The sequence below is a fragment of the Phyllostomus discolor genome, chromosome 3 (assembly GCF_004126475.2).
Source record: "Phyllostomus discolor isolate MPI-MPIP mPhyDis1 chromosome 3, mPhyDis1.pri.v3, whole genome shotgun sequence".
NCBI lineage: Eukaryota > Metazoa > Chordata > Mammalia > Chiroptera > Phyllostomidae > Phyllostomus > Phyllostomus discolor.
The window spans coordinates 98,828,226-98,851,997 of NC_040905.2; the positions used below are offsets into that span (position 1 = coordinate 98,828,226).

The 23,772-nt window shown below is 36.3% G+C and overlaps 1 protein-coding gene across 1 annotated transcript in view; it reads right to left on the reverse strand.

Moving 5' to 3' along the window:
* Nucleotides 1-1,405: 1,405 nt before the first annotated feature.
* The window catches only part of VKORC1L1 (vitamin K epoxide reductase complex subunit 1 like 1), a 72,291-nt gene continuing 49,924 nt past the window's right edge, over nt 1,406-23,772 (reverse strand). The window contains exons 2-3 of the mRNA XM_028511263.2: nt 8,799-8,908; nt 1,406-5,207 (exon numbers count right to left, since the gene is read on the reverse strand). Of these exons, the coding sequence (XP_028367064.1) occupies nt 4,981-5,207; nt 8,799-8,908 (337 nt within the window). The 3' untranslated portion in view covers nt 1,406-4,980. The remainder of the gene's footprint in view (nt 5,208-8,798; nt 8,909-23,772) is intronic.

Below are 23,772 nucleotides of genomic sequence, written 5' to 3' on the forward strand. Positions count from 1 at the left end.
GCAATGGCCAGCTCTTTGATCTTCCTTTCCCCCAATACTATACACACCCTGGTAAGAGATTACAGCTCTGGGAATTTCAGGGCTGACCTCCCCCAGGACTGCTCAGATGAGGACAAGAGGCTAACTCACAGAAACAAAGCTATATTCGCTAATAATGCACGGTGGAAAAAATACCTATTTGCTTATGGGAGGGTTACAGCACAGTGCCTGGCTGGTAGAGAATGTTTACTAGTAAGTGAATGCATGGCTGCTTTGTGAGCCTGGTGTTCCACCCTTTTGTACCAAAGGAATAAGAATTAGCAAACCTGGTATTTGTTGCCCAACTATTATTTTTCTGTCCTTAAGAAAATTGAAGACAAAACAGTAATGAAATAGGTCTCTTAAGACGTTTTTTGTTTTCTAAAAGCCAGAACAGACCCTCACCCTTTTACATTTGCACTCCAACCCTGCCCTTCACCGCTAATTCTCCCCTAGGGCTATTTCTGCTTTCGCAGTTTAAGACTATTTACTGCTTAGACTGTCCTCTTTCTAATGGGACATGGGAGCATTATTTTCATTAGTAGGACGCCTCCATATCACAGGTAGATGTGCTGTTTTCGAGTTTTCTTGCAGGCAGGTAGTTACATTTAGATAAATCCTTGATACACTTCAATTCTTGGATCCAGGTGCTTTTATCTTGCCCAATCTAGGTGTCCCATTCACTTTCGATGCCTTATCACCATCGCTTCTATCTGAGCTGTAAGGCTCATTTTCCTTGGAGGCTTTTAGTCATCCTTCGTCTTCCATTTTCTGAAGTGAATATCCAAATTGGATGAAAGGAAACAGGTAAATTTTGAATTTGGTTTTCAGACTTTATAATTTCTAGGTTGCCTTTTAATGTAGAAAGGAATGTATCTTTGCAAAGAGGATTTCAGTGATCAACACAAATAATATATCTGTAAGACCCATTTCTTAAATCCTAAGGTTCTAGCACCAGACACATTTGTTCTATTCAATAAAACACGGTTAAACTATTTCAAATGGAGTCATCTTTCTTGTAGATGTTACTTTTTAAGAAAACTAAAAATGGAGTATTCAAGGTGAGCTCAAGTAAAGCAGCAGAAAAACAGCTGATTAACAAATACATTCTATGTGCCTACAGAAGGGAAAGCAGCAACATCTTTTTCATTCATTCTTGACAACCACATACACTGGAAGCCTACAGGAATTCCAAGAATGGTAATCTCTAAGAATTCTGCTTGTGTCCTCTATAAGTTACATATAATTTGAGAGAAAAAGAATCAACTCACTACACCTGTAGAAATGGGTTACAATATGAGGTTACTTTCAGAGTAGTTTATGAGTGAATTCACTTCAGCTTCTCTTCTAAAATATAACACTGCAGTGTAAGAATGATGGCAGCAACTTCCACAGGTAACTTCTACATTTATTTTATACCAAAAAAGTTATGTGCAACAAATAAACATTCTTACATATTTACATGGTTTTTTACCAGTTAGCAAAACTGTGTCCTAAATCTCTGATAAAGAGTATTCCTATCTATGTTAAAGGGGAATTCTGCCCAGTTAACTCCACTTTAAATGAACGTTTACTCTGGAGTTTAAAGCACTAGTAATAAATATTTTTGATGGAACATACTATACAGATCATACACCTCATACCTAGGCCATGCTTAATACAGTTTTATAATAAAACATCTCACCTTTCTGGGCTAATTTGTCAAAGACATCTTTCACCAAGTAGCCTGGACTCCTACCCATGCCCCTTTTGTTTTATTGACGGGTAGTTCTCACCAATGAGGAATCATAAGTGCGGCCTCACCTACCTAAATAGGGATGTTTCACCTGTGTTTGCATGTTGGGGGAAAATACATGAGGACAAAGGTTGCCTATTAGGTTCTCCTTCTCAAATGGGTCACCAAAAAAAGTAGTGGGTTTCTTGTTGGCATGTGTTAATACTGATTTTTGAGATACTCCAGCATTGCCTGCTGTCGGGCAGTGGTACCAATTTAAGTTATGAAATAATTGCTGAAGGTAACTTTGCACTTCTGCCGATAATCTTGAAAGTAAATATAAATAGAATATAAGCTAACTAAAGCCAACAAATTATTTTTACTGTTGTCTTGGTCCTCTAGCCTACCTAGTAGGCCCAAAGATCTCTCATACCAAAAGATCTTTGTCTCTTCAAATGGCAGTGGTCACTGCTTTCACCATCTTTAAGGTAACGGATTCAAGGAGAGGCTACATACATCAAGTAAGAGTAGTTCTTGGCACCCGGCTAGTTAAACCCGAGTTATTTCACCATAAGTTAACCCGCACTGACAGCAACTAGCTGCAACGAAAAACCAAATGAAATTCTCCAAACCACCTAGATTCCCTAGAATTTATCATCTAACCACAACTTCTCTTATTTCTCCAAATGATGCAACTATCAAGTTAATAAGAGGCTTCATTTGTTACAAATCATACCAAAAAGTAAGAAGCATGGAATTAACACCAAAAACAGAAATTTTATCTCCCCCCTAACATCTTCGATGTTGGTGGCTAATAATTTTACAATGTTTAAATATTGTCTAAAATAGTCATACCAATCCTCAAATGCTGTAACACGGTGTTTCCCCCCCTTCTTCTGGGTGACGCAGAAGATGCAGACAGGAGCTTAAATTCATCCAGGGCACAGATACAACCGACACCCACCAGGGTTCTGTTGCTTACGGAGGTACTGGCATTTCAATGCTCTCAGTCCAGGCAGCACGTGTTCATCGCTCAGTGAGAAAGAGGTTATTAATTCTGGGTCATAGGAATGTGGCAACATTTTTTTATACAACTCAAACAGTGGTGTTTTCCCCCAGGCTTAGGAAAGCAAAGGAAAAACGTGAAGGGTCTAGCTGAACATTTTTACATTTTCTCATGGAGTTGAAGACATTTGCAAGAGTGCGACATCAAGACAAGCTTTAACTATACTCTGCTGATTGATACAAAATATGATGAAAAACCATTTTAAATTGGGACATGAGGAACTTGATTAGCAGAACCAGTGTTACATATACCACAGAAGTCTTAACCGTTGAGCCATTTCCACTGCAGCTTAGAAAAGAGAACCAGTAAACGGCTTGGCAGAACTGGAAGCACTACTACAAGACCTCATTGTACAATTCACTTCAGCATTAGGGCTCGTTTCTCCATAAACAAGACATCCAATCAATGCTTTCTAGAGTTCTTTAACTACAGAAATAAGAACAATACATACATAATAAAACAGGCATTGAAATATTCACATTCATGGGAACACACCAGCCTGGACGATTTCTGAATTAAACCCTCGTTTACAAAACTGGTTTAAATTCATTCAAGTTCATTACAATTCAGATTTTATACCTGCCTTGGGCTACAGGACACATTGTATCAATTAATGACAGTCAGTTGGAAACAGTTGCTGACTCTACACATACAGTTTACAGAGCAGAGCCTGTCCCCTTCCCTTCAAAAAGGCAAATAAAGCACTTAAATTACCGGTCTATTTTTAACATAATGACTGATTGAATTGGAAGCAAAGTTTTCGCTACTGCCTCTCAATCTAAGGAACTGAATGATCATATAGAACCTTTCTACAGAATGCAAGTTGTCTACTTTATGCTAAGAAAGGAAGGAAGGACACTTATGCCCAGTTCAACACACAAATTATTTGGTTTTTTAAGAGAGAAGGCACTTTTAACATTCTGATACAAGATGTTCACCATAAAACAGACTGTCACAATTTTATTTGGGTTTATTCAAATCACTTTAAAAAATTCTGTGTTTGTGTAGCTACTAGAGAGAGCAGTGACATTACTGCACTTCACCCTCAGGTATGTCTACCTGTAGAACTCCCGATTAAGCAGACTGAGCAGCATGGCAGCCCTAAAGTTTACAAATCCAATAATATTTGACTCTAAAACGATTAAACTAGACATTCAATTAGTTAGTGCACAAAGTTAACAGGGAAAACACTACAGAGCTACCCAAGGGCAATCCTACTCTGGAGTGACTGGGCTTATACTGGTTATTTCAAAGCTGTAATACTGTTTGGTTGAGTGGCACCAATGTTAAGGAAAAGTATGAAAAGTCAACTCTTATAAGAGACTTTATCTTAAAATCCTATATTAATATTTCCAGCTTTTCTCCAAAGAAATATACCCATTTTCCCATCTTTAGTGTCCTGAAGGCCTTGGACTTGATGGTTTGGTCACATGACTTAAGACAGAACTGAGCCAGTTTTATGACTGGACACAAACTTGACTTGAATGTCCAAATAGTTTCTTCCTTTCAGAGGAAGGAGATGAAAGGGAACAACCTACCCTATTATTTTTGCTGTCAATGCTGGACCCATGGCTACCAGTATTTTTCACAAGATGCTCTGTATGGGCTTACTACTTTCACGTTTTCTTTGTCAGTGTTGAGCTGACAATTCTTCATTGCTATGCTTCAACTAAACTGTACAGTAAGTTCTGCAGGGATGGATCCAATATTTCTACCTTTATTTACAAATATCACAGAAATGAATTCTAGTTGAGTCTACATTTTAAAATTCATCAGCTAAAAACATACTACATATTGTAAACATGGCAATACTAAGACAGTATCTATTCTAAAATATTTCCATGTCATGATCACATTGGTTAGACCTGAAGTTGAATTTATACACGGTGGGGAATTACTAGCAATGGTTGCTCACTTTACAATTGAGGGCTACATTTAATTATTTCAGAAACATGTTCAAAGTAAAGTTAAAGCTTGTCTTTGATTGGCTCGGCGTATTTTTTTGTATCCATATTTAAAATGAAGATTGACACAGAAAATACCCTTCTAATTTACAAGATTTTAAAAAATCAGTTTAAGATTCTTAGGGAAAGTGTCTGTTGTGAAGAATAAAAAAAATGCTGCAAAATTAACTTAATGGAAAAAGGGACTTCAGACTGTCAGTTAGGAGTTCGCCAGGTTGTCAGTCCTGCTTGGGCTGCAGCTGCCGTTTCCAGGCCTCATTCAAGTAAACTAGTCGTTTGTAGTTGATGATAAGAAGAATGAAGTTCAGCACGTATGTGATGACGCAGATGATGCAAAACTCCTTCAGCACAAAGTACAGAATGTAGGCCAGGTACAAAGACCCTACTACAGACACGATGGAGGATGTCATGAGGATTAAAGCTGCAACTGCACTTGCTGTCATGCCTGCAAAAGAAAGACACTTGGCTCAATCAGACCTTGACCCTGGAGAGAAAATTTCTGGAAAAAAAAAAAGTAACATGGTAACATCTTTTGATTTGCTAATGTTGGAATACTGACCTGACTGGAAAACACTATGAAATTTGAGAAAAAACACCAGCCTATTTTGTTACGATTATGTAGGCTGACTTTGCATACAGGACACCCAGTTTATAGCTGCAATGTTTTTGACTTGTCAATATTCTAGATGAGATGTTACTTATTTCATAAACTAGCTTAGTTAAGGCACACAAGGGAAACAGGCAATCGTGCAATCACATTATGCAATGAAGCTGATTTATAAATTGGGAGCCCCACCTTTCTTACCGAGTAAAGGAACCTTAGGACTGTGACGTTTTGTTTCAAGCAGGACACATTTTCCCTGGCCTTTTCATTATAGGCTCCCTATGTGTGGGAAGTAAAACTTGCTTTCCCATGTTTAGGCCAAATTTAACAAAAATCCATAATGGGAGATAATTATACCAAAATGCTGCTGAAGAAGAAAAAAATATTTCAGAAATGGCTTACCCTGAAGGATAAGGGAAACCATGTTCAGCCAGTTGACCACATGTGATTCAAACCAGATCAAGAAAAAAGGCAGTTATGTGTGCTAGGCTGGAGCCCTCATGATGAAAACTTGTCTGAATTCTTGATGCCATCTGACACCTTTACATGTACTGTTGTGTAATTTCCTGTAGCCAGCAGTATTAAGAACATGTGCATTTACCCAACAACTAATGGACACAACTAACAGAAACAGGAAAAAGTAAGACTAGGTGGTGGTAGGTTTGATGAGGTTCATTAAGGAGCTAAAATCCACGCTGCCCGTTAAAGAGAAGTGGCTATGGGCTGCAGCCTAGCCACAGGGGCCTGACTTGCCTGTGGCACCAGTTGGTACAAAAGTAGGATGCTTCAAGAAGGCTCTTCAAGATTAAGATGCTGTTGGGTGACTTACACCAGGGACTAGCAAATCCTACCAGCCACCTGATTTTGTAACCCGAAGACTCACTGGATCTCAGCCACATTCATTGTTTTATGTAATACCTGTCACTGCTTTCACACAAGAATGGCTGAGTTGAGTAGTTGTGACAGTTAGCAAAAACTAAATTACTTTCTATCTGGCTTTTTACTAAAAAAGTTTGATGACCTCAACTATGCTAAACATCTAAAACTTCAAAAATTACATAGCCACCCTAATTTTAACCTAAAAAAGTTAGTTTCAAAATGATATGAACTACTTTCTCTGTGCTAACCTTTAACTGTAATATTGTGATAATAACCATGACTACGTCCTAATACTATTGTGCAGATTACAAGAGTGAATAGGTGTAAACACTTAGGATGCTCCATAAACATTAGCTATTAGTTACATATGACTGTACTAAACTTTTCTAATGTACTATAACTGCTGGCTCAGGACAGAACTCCCAATGGAATTTAAAATGTGCCGGAACTCTAAACAGATGATCGCACAATCAACCAATGGAGGATTTCACGGCTGTAAAACAGAGTGAAGACACAATGCACTGCTATGGAAAGAGCACCATGATGTCAGTCAAGCAAAACAAAAAGTATGTAAAACAGTGTGGTAGCATTCGCCTTTTTAAAAAGAGACAGAAAACTAAGATTACATATTTGTTTTTTCTTGCACATGCCTAAAGAAGCTCTGTAATAACAACAACAACAACAAGCAGCAGCTACCAGTGGGAGAGGCACCGCAGTGGGAAGTGGGCAGAGGGAAACAAGGGTGGGAAAGACTTCTCACTATGTAGCATTCTGTACATTTTTTAAAATACTTTTAAACCATGTGACTACATTAACTATGGAAAAAACTAAATTAAAAATGCTGTATCTCAAACAACTTAGAAGAAAGTGAAGATGATGTGCTCAGGAAAGTGTAGATGAGTTCAAATGTGCCTCCAATGGTAAAGATACTGACATTAAAAATGCATAAAATGTGAACAGAAAAAGTACATATAAAATTATACATACGATTTAAAATATCTATACATAATGATATTAAATATAAATAGAAATTTATTCCACCTCTATCTCCAAAAACTAACACAGTCCAAAGCATTTCTTAGGCTACTTTAATTTGGGTATGTACTTTATACACCTTTAGAAATCCAAACAAAACAAATTCAAATAAAGGGAATAAAAAGTGAAAGTCTCAATCCTGGTCCCCAACCACTAGACCTTTTCTTATGCATTTACATGCATATGTGTAAACATACAGTTATCCTGTACCAACTGTACCACAATTTGCTTTTTTTCCTCTAAACTATGCTTTGCTCTCTTCAGGATCCACATGTAGACCAACTTTTTCTTTAATGGCTACACTGTTTTATAGTGTGGAGGTAACCTAATTTGTTCAACCAACAGGTTTTGCTAAGCTACTTTCAATTTTGTGCTATTTTAAACTGTACTGCTACAAATATCGTGCACAGTTTTGTATTTCTACAGGATATGTAAGTACAGGATGGAACAAACTTGATAGGACTATTGAGAAAAATTTAGATTCACAATCTGCCTCACAACAAATCCATTTCAGTTAGACAGGAGAGCACAGAAGAGCTGGCGGATAACAGGACAAAACAATTAACAATAAGCAAGGGGAAAAATGAATTAATTTAACCTTAAAAGTATAAAAACTTTAGTACAATCAAAATTCACAAAACTAACATAAAGAAGGATAAAGAATAGGTTAAATATTTGTAACAAATATGAAAATGGACTATAATCAGAATCCCAATAACTAAATTGGCAATAAAAGAAAATTAAAATATAATAAAATAAAAAGAATAGCTACTAATATATAACATTAAATGAGGCATTTCACAGAAAACAGTTTTTAAAAGGGAAGGTGGATGAAGCTTTGGGGAAACCTGACAACTGAGAGGAGAGCCCTTTGCCAGCACCTATCAAACTCCATTTAAAAACCTGTGTTTTGATTATTCATGCCAAGTTTGGAAATTTACTATGCGGAAATAACTCAAAGAGGAAAGGCTGTATGTGTCAAGGGACTTTTAAACAAAGTTGATCACCATGTTATTTAGACATAAAAAGTTTTGAGACCTGAGTCAACAATAACACTTAAGAAGATAGACAACATAAGAGTCTGTGTAAAAACAAGTGAAAAAAATCAGAAGAAAATGCTAATTATGCATATGTACAGGTGACGGAATTATGAATATCATTAACTATTAATGTTTTCCCAAAGCATGTATTTTAAAATAGCTAAAGAGTATATAAAATAGTAAGGAAAAAGGTTTCTAGAGAAGCCTGGAGTAATCTCTCTGAATGGGACTGGTTTGTATAGACATTATGGGATGCCATTATCCCTGATTAAACACCAACCGATACCAAGTTCGGCATGAGTGTCATCAGAATTGTAGTGAACCCGGTTTCACAATGCAAAAACGTGTAGTAACGAACTAGTGGTTCTATCATTAAAAATCGTTTTTATTTAAAGACACACTTCAAAGCAAAGACAAAGTAACTAAATGGAATATAACAAAAAAAAACCTTATTTTTGTATTGCTGTATAATACTTACCAAGTAATAACTGTAGTATATAAAATATAAGTCCAAAGACACTGTTTGGCTGGTTTAATACACCATCCTTTCCAAAAATGGAACCCAAAAGACCAAATCCTCGACCCCATCTGTAAAATAAGGAAAACCAGTAACCCTATATTTGAATTTTCCTATTTTGAAAAATATAAAATTATCTGAGAATGTTATGCCAATATACCCATCCAAATCTCTAAATTACTAATGTCTATATAGTCTCTTTTCCAAAAGGTAGGATAAAGTATTCTTTTTCTGATGACATTAGAATTTGCAGAGGAAGGGTTCTCCCAATTTCAGCTACAGTCTCTTAGTAGCAGCACCACTGACAGTTTGGGCTAATTCTTTGTGTAGGGGGCAGTTCAGTGTGTTCCAGGGTGTTTAGCGGTATCCACTATATACTACTAGTACCCTGCCAGCTGTGACAACCAAAACGGTCTTCAACCATTGCCAAATGTCCTCCGGGGGCAAAACCACCCCCAGTTAAAAGCCATTGATGTAAGTTGTCTCATTTGTTCATTCAAAGTTAAGTAGACAGAGAGGCAAGTCCAAGATGGTGGTGTAGGAGGATGCTGAGCTTGTCCCCTCCCAAGAACACATCCGATGTACAACTACATTTAGAGCAATTATTCCTGAGAGACAACTAAAAGCCAACTGGAACAGCTTCTTCTTCAGAAGAAGACCACATAGAGAAGGTTGGGGAACCCCAAAAGGTCTTCAGAAGCTGAGGAAACTCTCCAGGACCAGAGGAATCATTGGGCACTATTGCTTATGTTTCCTCTGCACTTGGAGAGCAGGCAGGAACTCTATCCAGGTTGTCTGGCCAACCTTTGGGCCTGCTGTAGTGTGTACCCAGGCAACTCTCCCAGAGCTAGCTTCAGCAGGAACAAAAGGGCAACACAGCGTGTATACAAGGGCCCCTCCTCCACCAAGAGACTGGTCTAGTATCTATGGCAGGGTGTTTGAGAGAATGTGGAGCTAGCAAAATTCTGTGGTACCCCCTGGTAGGGCTGCAGAGACAGTGGGTCACTGCTTCAGACGCGTGTGCAGCTGCCTCACTGGGGGTAAGCGTGGAGCTAGCAAAACATTATGGTACCAACACACAGGGCTGCTCTGTGCAGAGTGAGTGGTACACTGCTGCATAATGTGGAACTGCCCTGACCAGAGAGGGTGCAAAACTAGCAGAGTGCATTGGTGCACACACACGGAGCTGCTCCACCTAGAGAAAGTGTGAAGGTAGTAGGGCTTTGTGACACACTCACTCAGAGCAGCCCCACCCAGACCCAGACAAAAGAACAGGATAGGTGCCCACACCAGACGGCTGCACCCTAAATCGCACCCTAAATCCACTCCTGGACAGGCAGCACACGAGGCATCACACGTGCCCACCTGCTGCAGCCTGCCTGCCAAAACCATCTGGTACACAGTCTGCACAGAGGCTACTTTTTGAAGACTGGGAGAGAGATCTTTTCAAGATTTTATTTATTTTTAGAAAGAGGGGAAGGTAGGGAAGAGTGGGAGAGAAACATCCACTCACTACCTCACATATGTACCCTGACAGGGACTGATCCCGAAACCCAGGCATGTACCCTGACTAGGAATTGAACCCACAACCTTTTGATTTACGGGGAACACCAACCACCCAACTGAGCCATGCTAGTCAGGGTTGGAGAGATCATCTATTTTCGTCTAATTCACAGGAATAAATACAGAAAGTCAAACAAAATGGGGAGACAGAATATGCCCCAAATAAACAGGGAAAAAACATTAAAAACTTAATGAAATGAAAGTAATTTGCCTGATATAGAATAGAAACAGTCATAAGGATCCTCAACAAACTTGAGAGTGGAATAGATGAACTCAGCACTTCAACACATTAAAAATGTAAGAAAAAAACAATAAGAGACAAAGAATACAGTAACAAAAATTAGTACATTAGAAGGAATCAACAGCAATATAGTTAGTACAAAAGAATGGATTAGTGACCTGAAAGATAGAATAATATTATAAAAATCACCAAATCACAGCAGCAAAATGCAAAAACAAAATTTAAAAATGAGGAGTATAGGGACCTCTGTGATAACATATATCAAGCACTCTAATATTTGCATTACAGGAATTCCAGAAGAAGAAGAGACAGAAAAAGGGACAGATAGTGTATTTGAATGGCTGAAAAACTTTCCTAATCTGAGGAAGGAAACAGAAATCCAGGAAACACATAAAATTCCAGCAAAATGAACCCAAAGAGGACCACACCCACACACACTGTAATTAAAGTGACAAAAGGTAAGGCTAAAGAGTCAATCTTAAAGGCAGCAAGAGTGAAAGATGAAGTCTCATACAAAGATAATCCCATAAGGCTATCAGCTGATTTCTCAGCAGCAACTCTATAGGCCAGAAAGAAGTAGCAGAAAATAAAGTGCTGAGAGAGAGGAACCTGCAACTTAGAACATCTCACAAGGTTATCAGAATTGAAGGAAATACAAACACAATGAGTCACCCATTTAAAAAGCTAATATAAAGGTTAACAGACGAAAGTAACAAAATTAACTATAGCTGCAATACGATAAGCGCATAACAAAAAGATACTAAACATGGTGTTAAAACCAAAGAAAGGGGGAATTAAATTAAATATGTGGTGCTTTTATAACTTATTTGAATTTAAATGCCTATAAACTTAAAATAGACTGCTATAGATATACATGGATACATATGAACCTCAAAGTAACCACAAACCAAAAATATGCAAAAAATACAGAGAGGAACCTAATCAGAACACTAGAGAAAACCAATGAATTGAAAAGAGATCAAAAGAAAACAATAACTACCAAAAAGCAATTAACAAAATGACAGTAAGCACATACCTATCAATAGTTACTTTAAATGTAAATGGACTGCATGTTCCAATCAAAAGAAATGGGGTGGCACAAAGGTTAAAAAAAAACAAGACCCATCTATATGCAGCCTACAAGAGACTCGCTTTAGATCTAAAGACACACACAGTGAAAGTGAAGGGATGGAAAAAGATATTCCATGTAAATGCAAAGGAAAAGAAAGCTAGGGTGGCAACACTCATCAGACAAAATAGGCTTTAAGACAAACAATGTAAAAAGAGACAAAAGAGAGCATTACCTAATGACAAAGGGATTGATCCAAGAATAGGACATAACAATTACAAATATGTACATACCCAACATGGGAGCACTTGAGCATATGAACATAAAGGCAGAAATTAACAGTAATATAGTAATACTTGGGAACTTTAATAATCCACTTGCCTCAATGGATAGATCAGATCATCTACACAGAAAAATTATTAAAGAAATAATCGCCTTAATGCCACATTAGACCCTACTGACTTAAACAGACATTTATAGATTATATTTCATCCCAAAACTGCAGATTACATATTTTCCTCAAATGCACATGGAACATCTTCCAGGAAAGACCACATATTAGGTCACAAAAAAGACCAAAATAAACTCAAGAACATGGAAATTATATCAAGCATATTTTCTGACTATGATGGCATAAAACTAGAAATCAACTACAAAAAGAAAACTAGAAAAAACACATTATGTGTGCAGATTAAATAGCATACTACTAAACAACCAATGGATGAAAGAAGAAATCAAACAGGAAATAAAAAACTACCTTGAGGGGAAACTACCCCCACAACTTTACAAAATTTATGGGATTCAGCAAAAGCTGTTCAAAGAGGAAAGTTCACGGCCACATAGGCATACCATAAGAAGCAAGAAAATTCCCAAATAAACAACCTAACTGTATACCTAAAGAAATTTTAAAAAGCACAAAGCCCAAAATAAATTGAAGGCAATAATAAAGATCAGAGTGAAAAGAAATGAAACACAGACTAAAAATAATAATAATAATAATAATAATAATAATAATGATAATAGAAAAGATCAACAAAACTAAGAGCAGGTTCCCTGAAAGGATAAAACAATTGACAAACCTCTTGCAAGACTCATCAAGAGAGCCCAAATAAATAAAAATAACATATTAAAGAGGAGAGACTACAATCAACACCACAGAAATACAAAGGATCATTAATGAATACCATAAACAATTATATGCCAACAAATAGGGTGATGAAAAAAAAAAAAACCCCAGATATATATCTAGACACACAAAACCTTCCAAGACTAAACCAGAAAGAAATAAAGTATCTGAGCAGACCATTAGCAATGGAATTTAGTACTAATTTAAAAACTTGCAACAAACAAAACCCTGATGGCTTCACAGGTGAACTGTACCATTTAAAAAAAGCTAATACCGCCCTGGCTGGTGTGGCTCAGTGGGTTGAGTGCCAGCCTGTAAACCAAAGGGTCGCCAGTTCAATTCCCAGTCAGAGCACATGCCCGGGTTTTGGGCCAGGTCTTCAGTAGGGGGCATGCAGGTAGCAACCACACATTGATGGCTCTCTCCCTCTCTTTCTGCCTCCCTCTCTAAAAATAAATAAATAAAAGCTTTAAAAACAATTAATACCTATCCTTCTCAAACTATTCCAAAAAATTAAAGAGAAAGAAATGCTTTCAAATTCATTCTGCAAGGTCAGCATTACCTGATACCAAAATCAAAGACACTACAAAAAAAGACAGTTACAGGCCAATATTCTCGATAAACATAGAGGCAAAACTTCTCGCAAAGTACTAGCAAACTGAATTCAACAATGCCTTAAAAGGATTATATACATGGGCAAGAGGGTTGATACCAAGGGTACAAGAGTGGTTCAACATCCATAAAATAATGTTATTGATCTCATCAACAAAACCATTGATAAAATCGTAAGATCACCTCAATAGATGCAGAAAAGCACTTGACAAAGTCCAACATCGAGTTATGACAAAAACTCTCAACAAAGTAGGTAAAAGAAATTTGTCTTAACATGATAAAGGCTATATATGACAATATCATACTCAATGGTGAAAAGCAGAAAGCTTTTCCTCTAAGATCAGGAACAAGACAAGATGTCTGTACTAACCATTTTTATTCACTGTAGTAAGAGAAGCCCTAGCCACAGCAATCAAAGAAAAATAAGTAAAAGGCAGCCGTTTGGAATGAAAGTAAAATGGTCGTTACATGCAGCTACCATGATACTCTCTATTAAAAAAACCCAAAATAATACATCAAAAAATTAATAGAATTACTAAATGAATTCAGTAAAGTTGCAGAACACGAAATTATTCTATGGAAACCCACTGTGTTTCTACACACTAAGAATGATCAGAAGGAGAAATAAGAAAATCCCATTTATAATTGCATCAAAAAGAATAAAATACTGCCCTGGCTGGCGTAGCTCAGTGGATTGAGCGCGGGCTAGGAACCAAAGTGTCCCAGGTTCGATTCCCAGCCAGGGTACATTCCTGGGTTGCAGGCCAGAACCCCCAGCAACCGCACATTGATGTTTCTCTGTTTCTCTCTCTCTCTCTCTCTCTCTCTCTCTCCCCCCCTCCCTCCCTCCCTTCCCTCTCTAAAAATAAATAAATCTTTAAAAAAAAAAAAGAATAAAATACCTAGGAATACATTTAATGAAATAGGTTAAAGACTTGTACTCTGGAAAAAGAAAATTGAAGAGAACACAAATAAATGGGATGATATACCATGCACATGATTAAAAGGATTTAAATTGTTAAAATGATCATACCACCCAAAGCAATCTATAGACTTAATGCAATTCCTATTAAAATACCAATGGCATTCTTCTCAGAACTAGAACAAAATAATCCAAAAATTTATATGGAATCACAAAAGTCCACAAATAGTGAAAACAATCTACAGGAAAAATTAAAGTTGGAGGTATCATGCTCCCTGATTTCAAAGCACACTACAAAGCTGTAATAGTCAAACAGTATGGTACTGACATAGACAGACACATGGATCAATGGAACAGAACAGAGGGCCTGGAAATAAACCCTCATTTATATGGTCAATTAATCCATGACAAAGTGGGCAAGAATATACAAAGGAGAAATGCCAGTCTCTTCAACAAGTGGTGTTGGGAAAACTAAACAAATACCTGCCCCAAAATAAAACTGGAATACTTTCTTACACCATAAACAATTATAAACTCAAAATGGATTAAATATTTAAATGTAAAACCTGAATCCATAAAACTCCTAGAATATAGGTAATAAATGTTCCCTTTAGCAAGGGTCCTCTTTAGATATGTCCCTTTGAACAAGGGAAACAAAAGCAAAAATAAGCAAATGGGACTTCATCAAACTAAATAGCTTCTGGTACAATGAAAGGAAACATCAAGAAAACAAAAAGATAACCTACTGAAAGGGAAAATAAATTTGCAAATGCCATATCTGATAAGGCGTTGATATCCAAAATATATAAGGAACTCATACAACACAATAACAAATAACTATAAACAAAAGATCCAATAAAAAAATAGAAAGAGGACAGGAAAAGACTTTTCTCCAAAGAAGACATACAGATGACCAACAAATATGTAAAAAGATGGTCAACAGCATTAATTATCAGGGAAATATAAATCAAAACCACAGTGAGATACTACCCACACCAGAATAACTTATCAAAATTTGAACAACACGGGTTGGTAAGGATGTGGAGAAAAGGGCACCTTCTGTAGTACTGTTGTTTGTGGGACTGCAACTTGATGCAGCTATATGGAAAACAGTAAAGAGACAGAGTTTTGGAGATTTCCAAAAACTAAAAATAGATCTACTATATCACCCAGCACTTCCACTTCTGGGTATTTATCTGAAGAAAATGGAAACACTAATTCAAAAAGATATATGTACTTGTATGTCCATTACAGCATTTTTAAAAATAGCCAAGATATGGATGGAGGCAACACAGATGTCCATCAACAGATGAATGGATAAGAAAAGGTAGTATACAATGGAATATCACACAGCAATAAAAAAGAATGAAATGCTGCCATTTATGACAACATGGGTGGACCTAGAGAGTATTATGCTAAGTGAGGTAAGTCAGACAGAGACACTTCAAGAAACACACACACACAAAAACACAAAATAATCTCCATCAAATACTTATTGAGTAGTCAGGTGCTGGGATCCAGGAAGGTACAAGTGAGACAAGGTGGTACCCTTGCAGAGCCTGTTTCATTTAGGGAAATAAACAGGTAAACAAATGACTAAGTTACCTCCAGAAATCTAGCAGCCTATTAGCAGATACATAGGAAAACTGAAGGGGGAGGTTATTCTAGACCTGAGCTGCTGGAAGTTTAAAAGTACATACAAATATCCTTGGGGGTCTTGCTAAAATACAAATTTTATTCCAGCACGTCTGGGGTGGGGCCTAAGACTCTACGTTTCCAAACAAAATGATGCTCCAAGTGATGCTCGTGCTTCTGGTCTGAGAGTCACACTCAGCACCACTACTCTAGATGGAGAAGGGGTGGAGGGGGCTACTCTAGCTACATGGTCAAATAAGGCCTTTTTTTAAGGATTAAATCCTCATTGAAAAGCAGCTAGTCTCAGTAGGAATGGCAAGTTCAAAGGCCTTGAGGCAGTACTGAGCTATGAGTGTGCAAAAAAAGGCCACTAAGCCTGCCACAGTGATGAGGAGAGGATGACAAGAGACTGAGGCAGGAGTCCAATCATTTACATTATTTATGGCCTTGTTTATAAGTTATGATGTAAAGTTTGAATTTTATTCTAATTTCAATGGGAGAGATTTGGTGGCTTTTAAATAGGCAAGTAATATAAGCTTATTTATGATCCCTCTTGACAACTGTGTAAAAAACACACTGTAGGAGGGAGGGCAAGGGTACAGACAGGGAGAAATGCAAGTCAAACTGCTTAGCACTACTGATCTGGAGTAGAAATTCAAATGTAAATCACCACCTTCGGCAATGGAAATAATTGGGCATACTGCCAAAATTATCATGAGCAGATTTTTTACATATTCCAAGCACTGGACTTATGCCTAATTATCCACATAGGATCATATTGAGATTTTCCTTGAAAACAATGCAGTAAACCACAGAATACATCATTTTATCAAAGTAATACATGCATAACATTTAAAAATCAAGTTAACACCAAAAGCCTTATAAACAAAACAGACATTACCTACGATAGCCCTCTCTGTACTCAGTTCTGATCCCCAGAGGCACACTGTATTTCCCTATTTACTTCCACATTTCTATATGTTTCCTTGTTATTCCTTGATTTATGAACTCTAAATATTATGACTTTCTAATATGAAAGACCAGAATGTTACTTGAAAAAACATGTTATGGAAAACTTCAAATATATATACGTGAAATGAACAGAATGGTTAATAACCTGTTATACCCATCACCCAGCTTCAAATATTGTGCTTTTCTTGTTTCATCTCCACCTCTATCCACTTACCACTTATTTTTTTTTCCCAAGGGTAAAATTCACATATATTCAATGTACAAATCTTAACCATATGATCTTAACAAATGGAACACCTGAGTAATCCTAATACAGGTGTATCTTAGAGACACTGCAGGTGTGATTTCAAACTACCACAATAAAGTGAGTCACACACATTTTTTGGTTTCCCAATGCATATATTGGGTTGGCCAAAAAGTTCATTGTTTTTTCTGTACGATGGCTCTAGTAGCACTTAGCTGTCTTTAACTTCATTAGAAACAATTTTGTGATGGCTATCATATCAGCATACATTAAAAAAAATCAAAACTGGTGAATTTTTGTGCAGCCATTTTAATATTGAAGATGGAAGAAAATACATGACATTTCTGGCATATTATACTCCATTATTTCAAGAAAGGTAAAAACACACAAAAAAAGATTTGTGTGTGTACGGAGAAGGTGCTGTGACAGACCAACATATCAAAAGTGGTTTGCGAAGTTTTGTGCTGGAGATTTCTCGCTGGATGATGTTACACAGTAGGGTAGACCAGTTGATGTTGATAGCGATCAAATCGAGACATTAATTGAGAACAATCAAGGTTATTCCACACGGGAGATAGCCAACATACTCAAAACATCCAAATCAATAGTTATTGGTGAAAACTAAAAAAATGAGTCTTTTATTTTACAGAAAAAAACCATAAAGATTTTTTGGCCAACCCAATAAAATTAATTTCACTATACTGCAGTCTATTAAGTATGTATAGCATCATGTCTAAAAAAACGTACATACCTTAATTTAAAAATACTTTATTGCTAAAAGATACTAACTATATCACCTGAGCCTGTTGTAAAAATGGCGCTGACAGACTAGCTCCAAGCAGGGTTGCCACATTATCTGCCAAGCGCATTATCTGTGAAGTGCAATAAAAGGAGGTATACTTATTGTGATTCTAATATACTAATTCTGGAATACTTACCAACAATGTGAAAGAATTTAAATACCTTTCATAAACAAAAGAAACCCACTCCAGGACCAGATTAGAGTGCTTCCACCTTCCAAGTTAAATCCTGTTAATCACTTCCCATTGATCCATACTCCTCTCCACCCAGGAGCAAGAAGAATGAGGCTGGCCAAGCTTGTAGGAAGCCAGCCCTGGAAGCGAAGATAGATCTCTGGTCTCCCAGATGGCAGTGCTACACTCTTTCCCCTACGTCACATTAAGTTGTCAAATGCAATTACCATTCTAGCATTTTCAAACAACAGAATAATCAATTATTGATAAATACAATAAAGTTTAAAAAGGTTTAATAAACTTTTATAAAGTTGATGTAGTAAGTGTTAGCAAGTCAATTCACAAGCACAGTAGACTGGCATCACACACACAAGATTATTTTCCTTGTAAAGGTGAATAAGCAGATTTTCATAAATGGCACTACACTTTTTTTTTAAGTTTGTTTGTTTGTTTATTTTAGAGAGAGGGGAAAGGAGGAAGGAAGAAAGAAAGGGAGAAACATCAATGGGTGGCTGCCTCTCATTCACCCCCTACTGGGGACCTAGCCTGCAACCCAGGCAACGTGCCCTGACTGGGAATTGAACCACCGACCCTTTGGTTGACAGGCTGGCACTCAATCCACTGAGCCACACCAGCCAGGGAAAAGGCACTATACTTTAAAAATCCTAAGGATGGGATCATTGTAAAACATTTCAGTAAATTTTTTCATGTTGAAACATTTGAAAATACTGTAGTTTTCTCCCACTTCTGAAAGCTATATGGAACCATATGAAATATATTTTATATGCTAACTTTAGTCCTGGCTTTATCTTAGTTTCTAACCTTTTTCTTCTCGTACCACCTATATTAAAAATTCTATTATATTATTTATCTTCAGAACTGCCCCAAGTAATTTATGGAATAAGGTGGGATATTAACCAATTGAGCAAAAAGAAATGTTTTCTTAAAACCACTGATACTTATACAAATGTTCATTTTGCTTCAGTATAGTAACATCAATGAAGTGATTATACGAAAGAGAATTTCTTTTTCATCTTTGATTCTTAAAAAAGGTTCGGCTTTGACCCAAATAGTACTTTCTTTGAATATTTTCTCTGGGGACATAAACAACTAACTTAACACCACACTTTCCTAAGGTATGCATGAGAAATTGTTGAAAGTTCACTCCTAATTTTGCCAGAAACAATGTATCTCCAACACAGATCTCCTAGGTCCCTGAGGATAAATCTAAGACATTATTTGCCTCTTTCATTCTTACTCTCTCATAAGGAAGTTTCCCAAAGGCTCCCTGAGTGACATGTGATAATGCAAAAGATCGAATGCAGGATCTGATGTGAGAATCCAAGTCTTCTATTATGGCAGAAGGTAAAGAGATTTGTGGTAAGAGAAACAATGCCACTCCCACCCTTTCACTAGTTTGTATGTGTGTGTTTGAGAAAAGTTCTTTTTCATATTTCAATGTTTAATTTCTAATACTTAGTATATATACCAGAGATATAACCCACATAAATAAAACCTTTTTGGGGTGGGTCCTCAATAAATATGAAAAGTATAGAGGGATCCTGAGATTTAAAAAAGTCTGAAAAATCACTGCTTTCAACCAATTTTCCCCCAAGAACACATCATAGTTTGAACCAATTTTAAAAATTGAGGAGGGATAAAGTAGGAAAAACTTTTTAAAATGATGAAATAATATGTATTATAATAAATTATATTTTTAAAAGATTTCCTGGCTATAGTATTACAAAATGGAAAATAACAGAAGTTGGTGAGGATGTGGAGATATTGGGACTCTTGTACACTGCTTGTGAGTAAAATGGCACCGCAACTGTGGAAAACAATTTGGTAGTTCCTCAAAAAGTTAAACATAGAATTCCCGCGTGACCCAGCAATTGCACTCCTAGGTATATACCCAAAAGGTGTGAAAACGGGTATCAGGAAAGTACTTATTCATAGCAGCACTACTCATAATACCCAAAAGGTAGAAACAACTCAAGTGTCCATCAACTGAAGAATGGATAAACAAAATATGATACATTCATACAATATTATTCAGCTATAAAAAGGAATGAAGTACTGATACATGAATGAACCTTGAACACATTATGCTAAGGAAATAAGCCAGACACAGAAGGTCACACATTGTGTGATTCCATTTACATGAAATGTCCATAATAGGCAAACTCGAAGACAGAAAACAGATTAGTGGTTGCAAGGGGCTGGGGAGGGGGAGTGAGTAGTGACTGCTCAATGGTACAGTATCTCCTCTGGGGGTAATACAAATGCTTCAAAACTAAATACAGAAACAATGATTGCACAACACTGCAAGAGAACTACTAAATGGCACTGATTGTACACTTTAGAATGGTTAATTTTGTAATATAAATTTCACCTCAATTTAGGAAAAGAATTTGTGTAGTAAGTAGGAGGACAGGTAACTTTTATTTTCATTATTGAACTTTTATATTTTTATATATTTTCCTAATTTTCTACAAAGGATATGCATAAGTAATCAGAAAAAAGGATAAATTATTTTAAAGAAGAAAATACTGTAAAATATCAATTGTTTCTGAATGGTGGGTAAGGGTTTATATTGGGTATTTTTCCCTCTTCTACTGTGTTGTATTTTGTGAATTTTCTTTAATGACCAAATATTACTTTTATAGTGACAGCAGCAAAAAAGGATACCACAGCTAGTTCATCAATCACATTTAAATTAATTAATAATGAATCTTAATGTCTTCCCAACTTAACTCTTTTCCCTTCAACCAAATTTAAATTTTACTGCAATCTCTTTCCTCATGAAAAATCTACCAAGGCCCTGATACCATGACTAAAACATTCAGAAATACAGTATTAGTAAAGAGAGGAAGTGATTAACAATACGGGAATTTCCCTGATATTTTCCTACTCTGAGGAAAAATTTACTGAGATGCTGGCTCACATACACCATTTACAAATAGTCTTTCTACTTATGAATATATGTAAGACCACTGGGTTCTTCTCTTCACCCCTCTTTAAGTTTAAGCTTAGTCAGGGAAATATATTTTGCCTATAATTTTTTAAATTCTAGATGAGCATTTTGTAATGGCCTACTGACATAATAAATCTATTCAAACATTATCTGAAATTACACTGTGTTTGGTGGCTATAAAACTCTGGGGAGTATGTTTTATTGAATGAACAAACAAACATAAATAAGCTGCAACACACACAAATAAAAATCCAGTTGGGTTCCAAAATTGGTTGGGCATTATGAAGGGGCCTACTAGAGATGACAGAAAGTTTGGCATCTTCATGAAAAATACCAACAATGTAATTTATACCAGGGACCAGTATCCTGACAGACATAAACCCCAGTGCTAGAAGCAGTATGGGCTTTGGAGTCAGACGATCTTGGTTCCATTATTACAAGCTGTGTTACTTTGGGTTAAGTCACTTAATCTTGGACTCTGAATTCCCTCACTTGTAAAATGGAGATGATTATAGTATTTAATAGTAGTGTTGTGAGAAATAATTGTGTTAAGAATAACTGTGTAGTGGTTTAATACCAAAATATAAGTATCATGTGTATAAAAGACTGGCTATCTTGCTAATATTATTTCTTCAAGGCCCAATGGTTATGAAATAGCATGCATTTATATAAAGCTTTTTTCTTTCACAAACACTTATACACTTTATTAAAATATTCAAAATTTGATCCTAAACATTATATTTTATATTTTATGGAAATACTATAACTGAAGGTATTATTGGTGAATATTAGGTTGTTTCTACTTCTCATGATTATAAAGCATTAAAAGAACATATTGTGCAAGTATCTGTATATTACATTATTTCCACAGGACAGACTACAAAGAGAAAAATTACTCAATCAGCCATCATAAGCATGTTAAACACTGTTGTGCTATTGTGCAAAAAAGTTACACCAATTTCGATTTCTACCGTCAGTCCCTGAAATGTCTTAACAACAGCTAGAATCAAACCGAAGATAAAAATGCTTTTACACTTAAATAGAAAAATATGTTCACAAGTTTAAACTTCTAGTTATCTGTATTTACTTATTTATACTTTGGAAATCATATGCTTTTTTCTTTGGTATTTAAATTTGTGTTCCCAATAAATGTTCAATTATCTTGCTTTTACCATTTTAACAATATTAATATTTGGTCTTTAGTAACAATAATTTTAAAATTCTCTCTCTATACACACACATAGATTTCTGAATCCTGTGTGTGTGTACATAGTAAGTTTGGGAGTAGTTCCTGTTCCTCAAACTTCCATGTGGAAAGATCTCCATCTGAGCGATATGTCTTGCTTCTTGTCCTGTTCCTTCACTTACTCCTCATGAGGCCAGTAGCAAAATCTTGCTTGGTTAATCAGTTCAAAGAAGGAACTGAGCATCTGTGGATCAGACCCTCCTTATCCCTTAGATAGCTGGATCTTTGGGATCTATCTACCTAAATAAAGCTGTATCCTAGATTAAACTTTTTTTTTTTAAATCATGGCAAAAACCACATAATATAAAATTTACCATCTTAATCATTGTAGGTGTACAGTTCAAGAATATTACATATATTTGCATTGTTGTAAAACAGATATCCAGAACCTCTCATCTTGCAAAACAAACTCTATGTCTGTTTAAAAACATTTCCCTCATTTTCCATCATTTTAGGTTTCTATGAATTTGACTCACTTTAAATAACTCTTGTAAGTGGAATCACACGACACTTGTCTTTTTGTCACTGCCTTATTTCACTTAACATAGTGCCTTCAAGGTGCACACATGTTGTAGCACATGGCAGGATTTATACTTCCTTTTTAATAAAAGGCTGAATAATATTCCATTTTATGTCCATGGATGGTGGGTTGCTTCTATCTCTTGCTATAAAAAGTTTGTTTGCCATACATATATATTTTTTCTTCTGTTGACCAACCAATCCAAACTGCTCTTACAATTTTTCATCCATTCTTCTGATAGACATATAAGCCCTTTGATAGTCAAGTTTCAGGTAAAACACAAAGTCAAGGTAAATCAAAAGATGAGGTCCTTGAACCAGAGCTAGAACATCCCCTCCCACCATCTTGTGGTGAGTTAACAGCATGGTTCATGAGAGGAATGTGGCCCTGGGCAAAAATGAAAAAAAAAAAAAAAAATCAAACTTCTTTCATTCTTAAATTCATGTTAAATTCATAACAAGTTTTCAGAGAAAAAATTACCATATAAATACATAACACTGATCCTGATAGTAAAGCTAAATACCAATGGACAACATAAACGGTAGACCATAAAAGGTAATGATTTGGTTTATAAAATCTTTGTCAAAGTTTCTATTGTAGAAATGACCAGCTTGGACCAGGAAATGGCTTCACTCCCAGTTCACTGTGGACACTATCAAATAAAGTTTAAAATTCTCTCAACCCAGGTCTATTTTGTCCAATTATCTCCAGAACCCAAAAGGGCCCTGGCTGGTGTAGCTCAGTGAATTGAATGTGGGCCTGCAAACCAAAGGGTTGCCAGTTCGACTCCCAGTCAGGGCACAGGTCTGCACTGTGGGCCAGGTTCCCAGTTGGGGA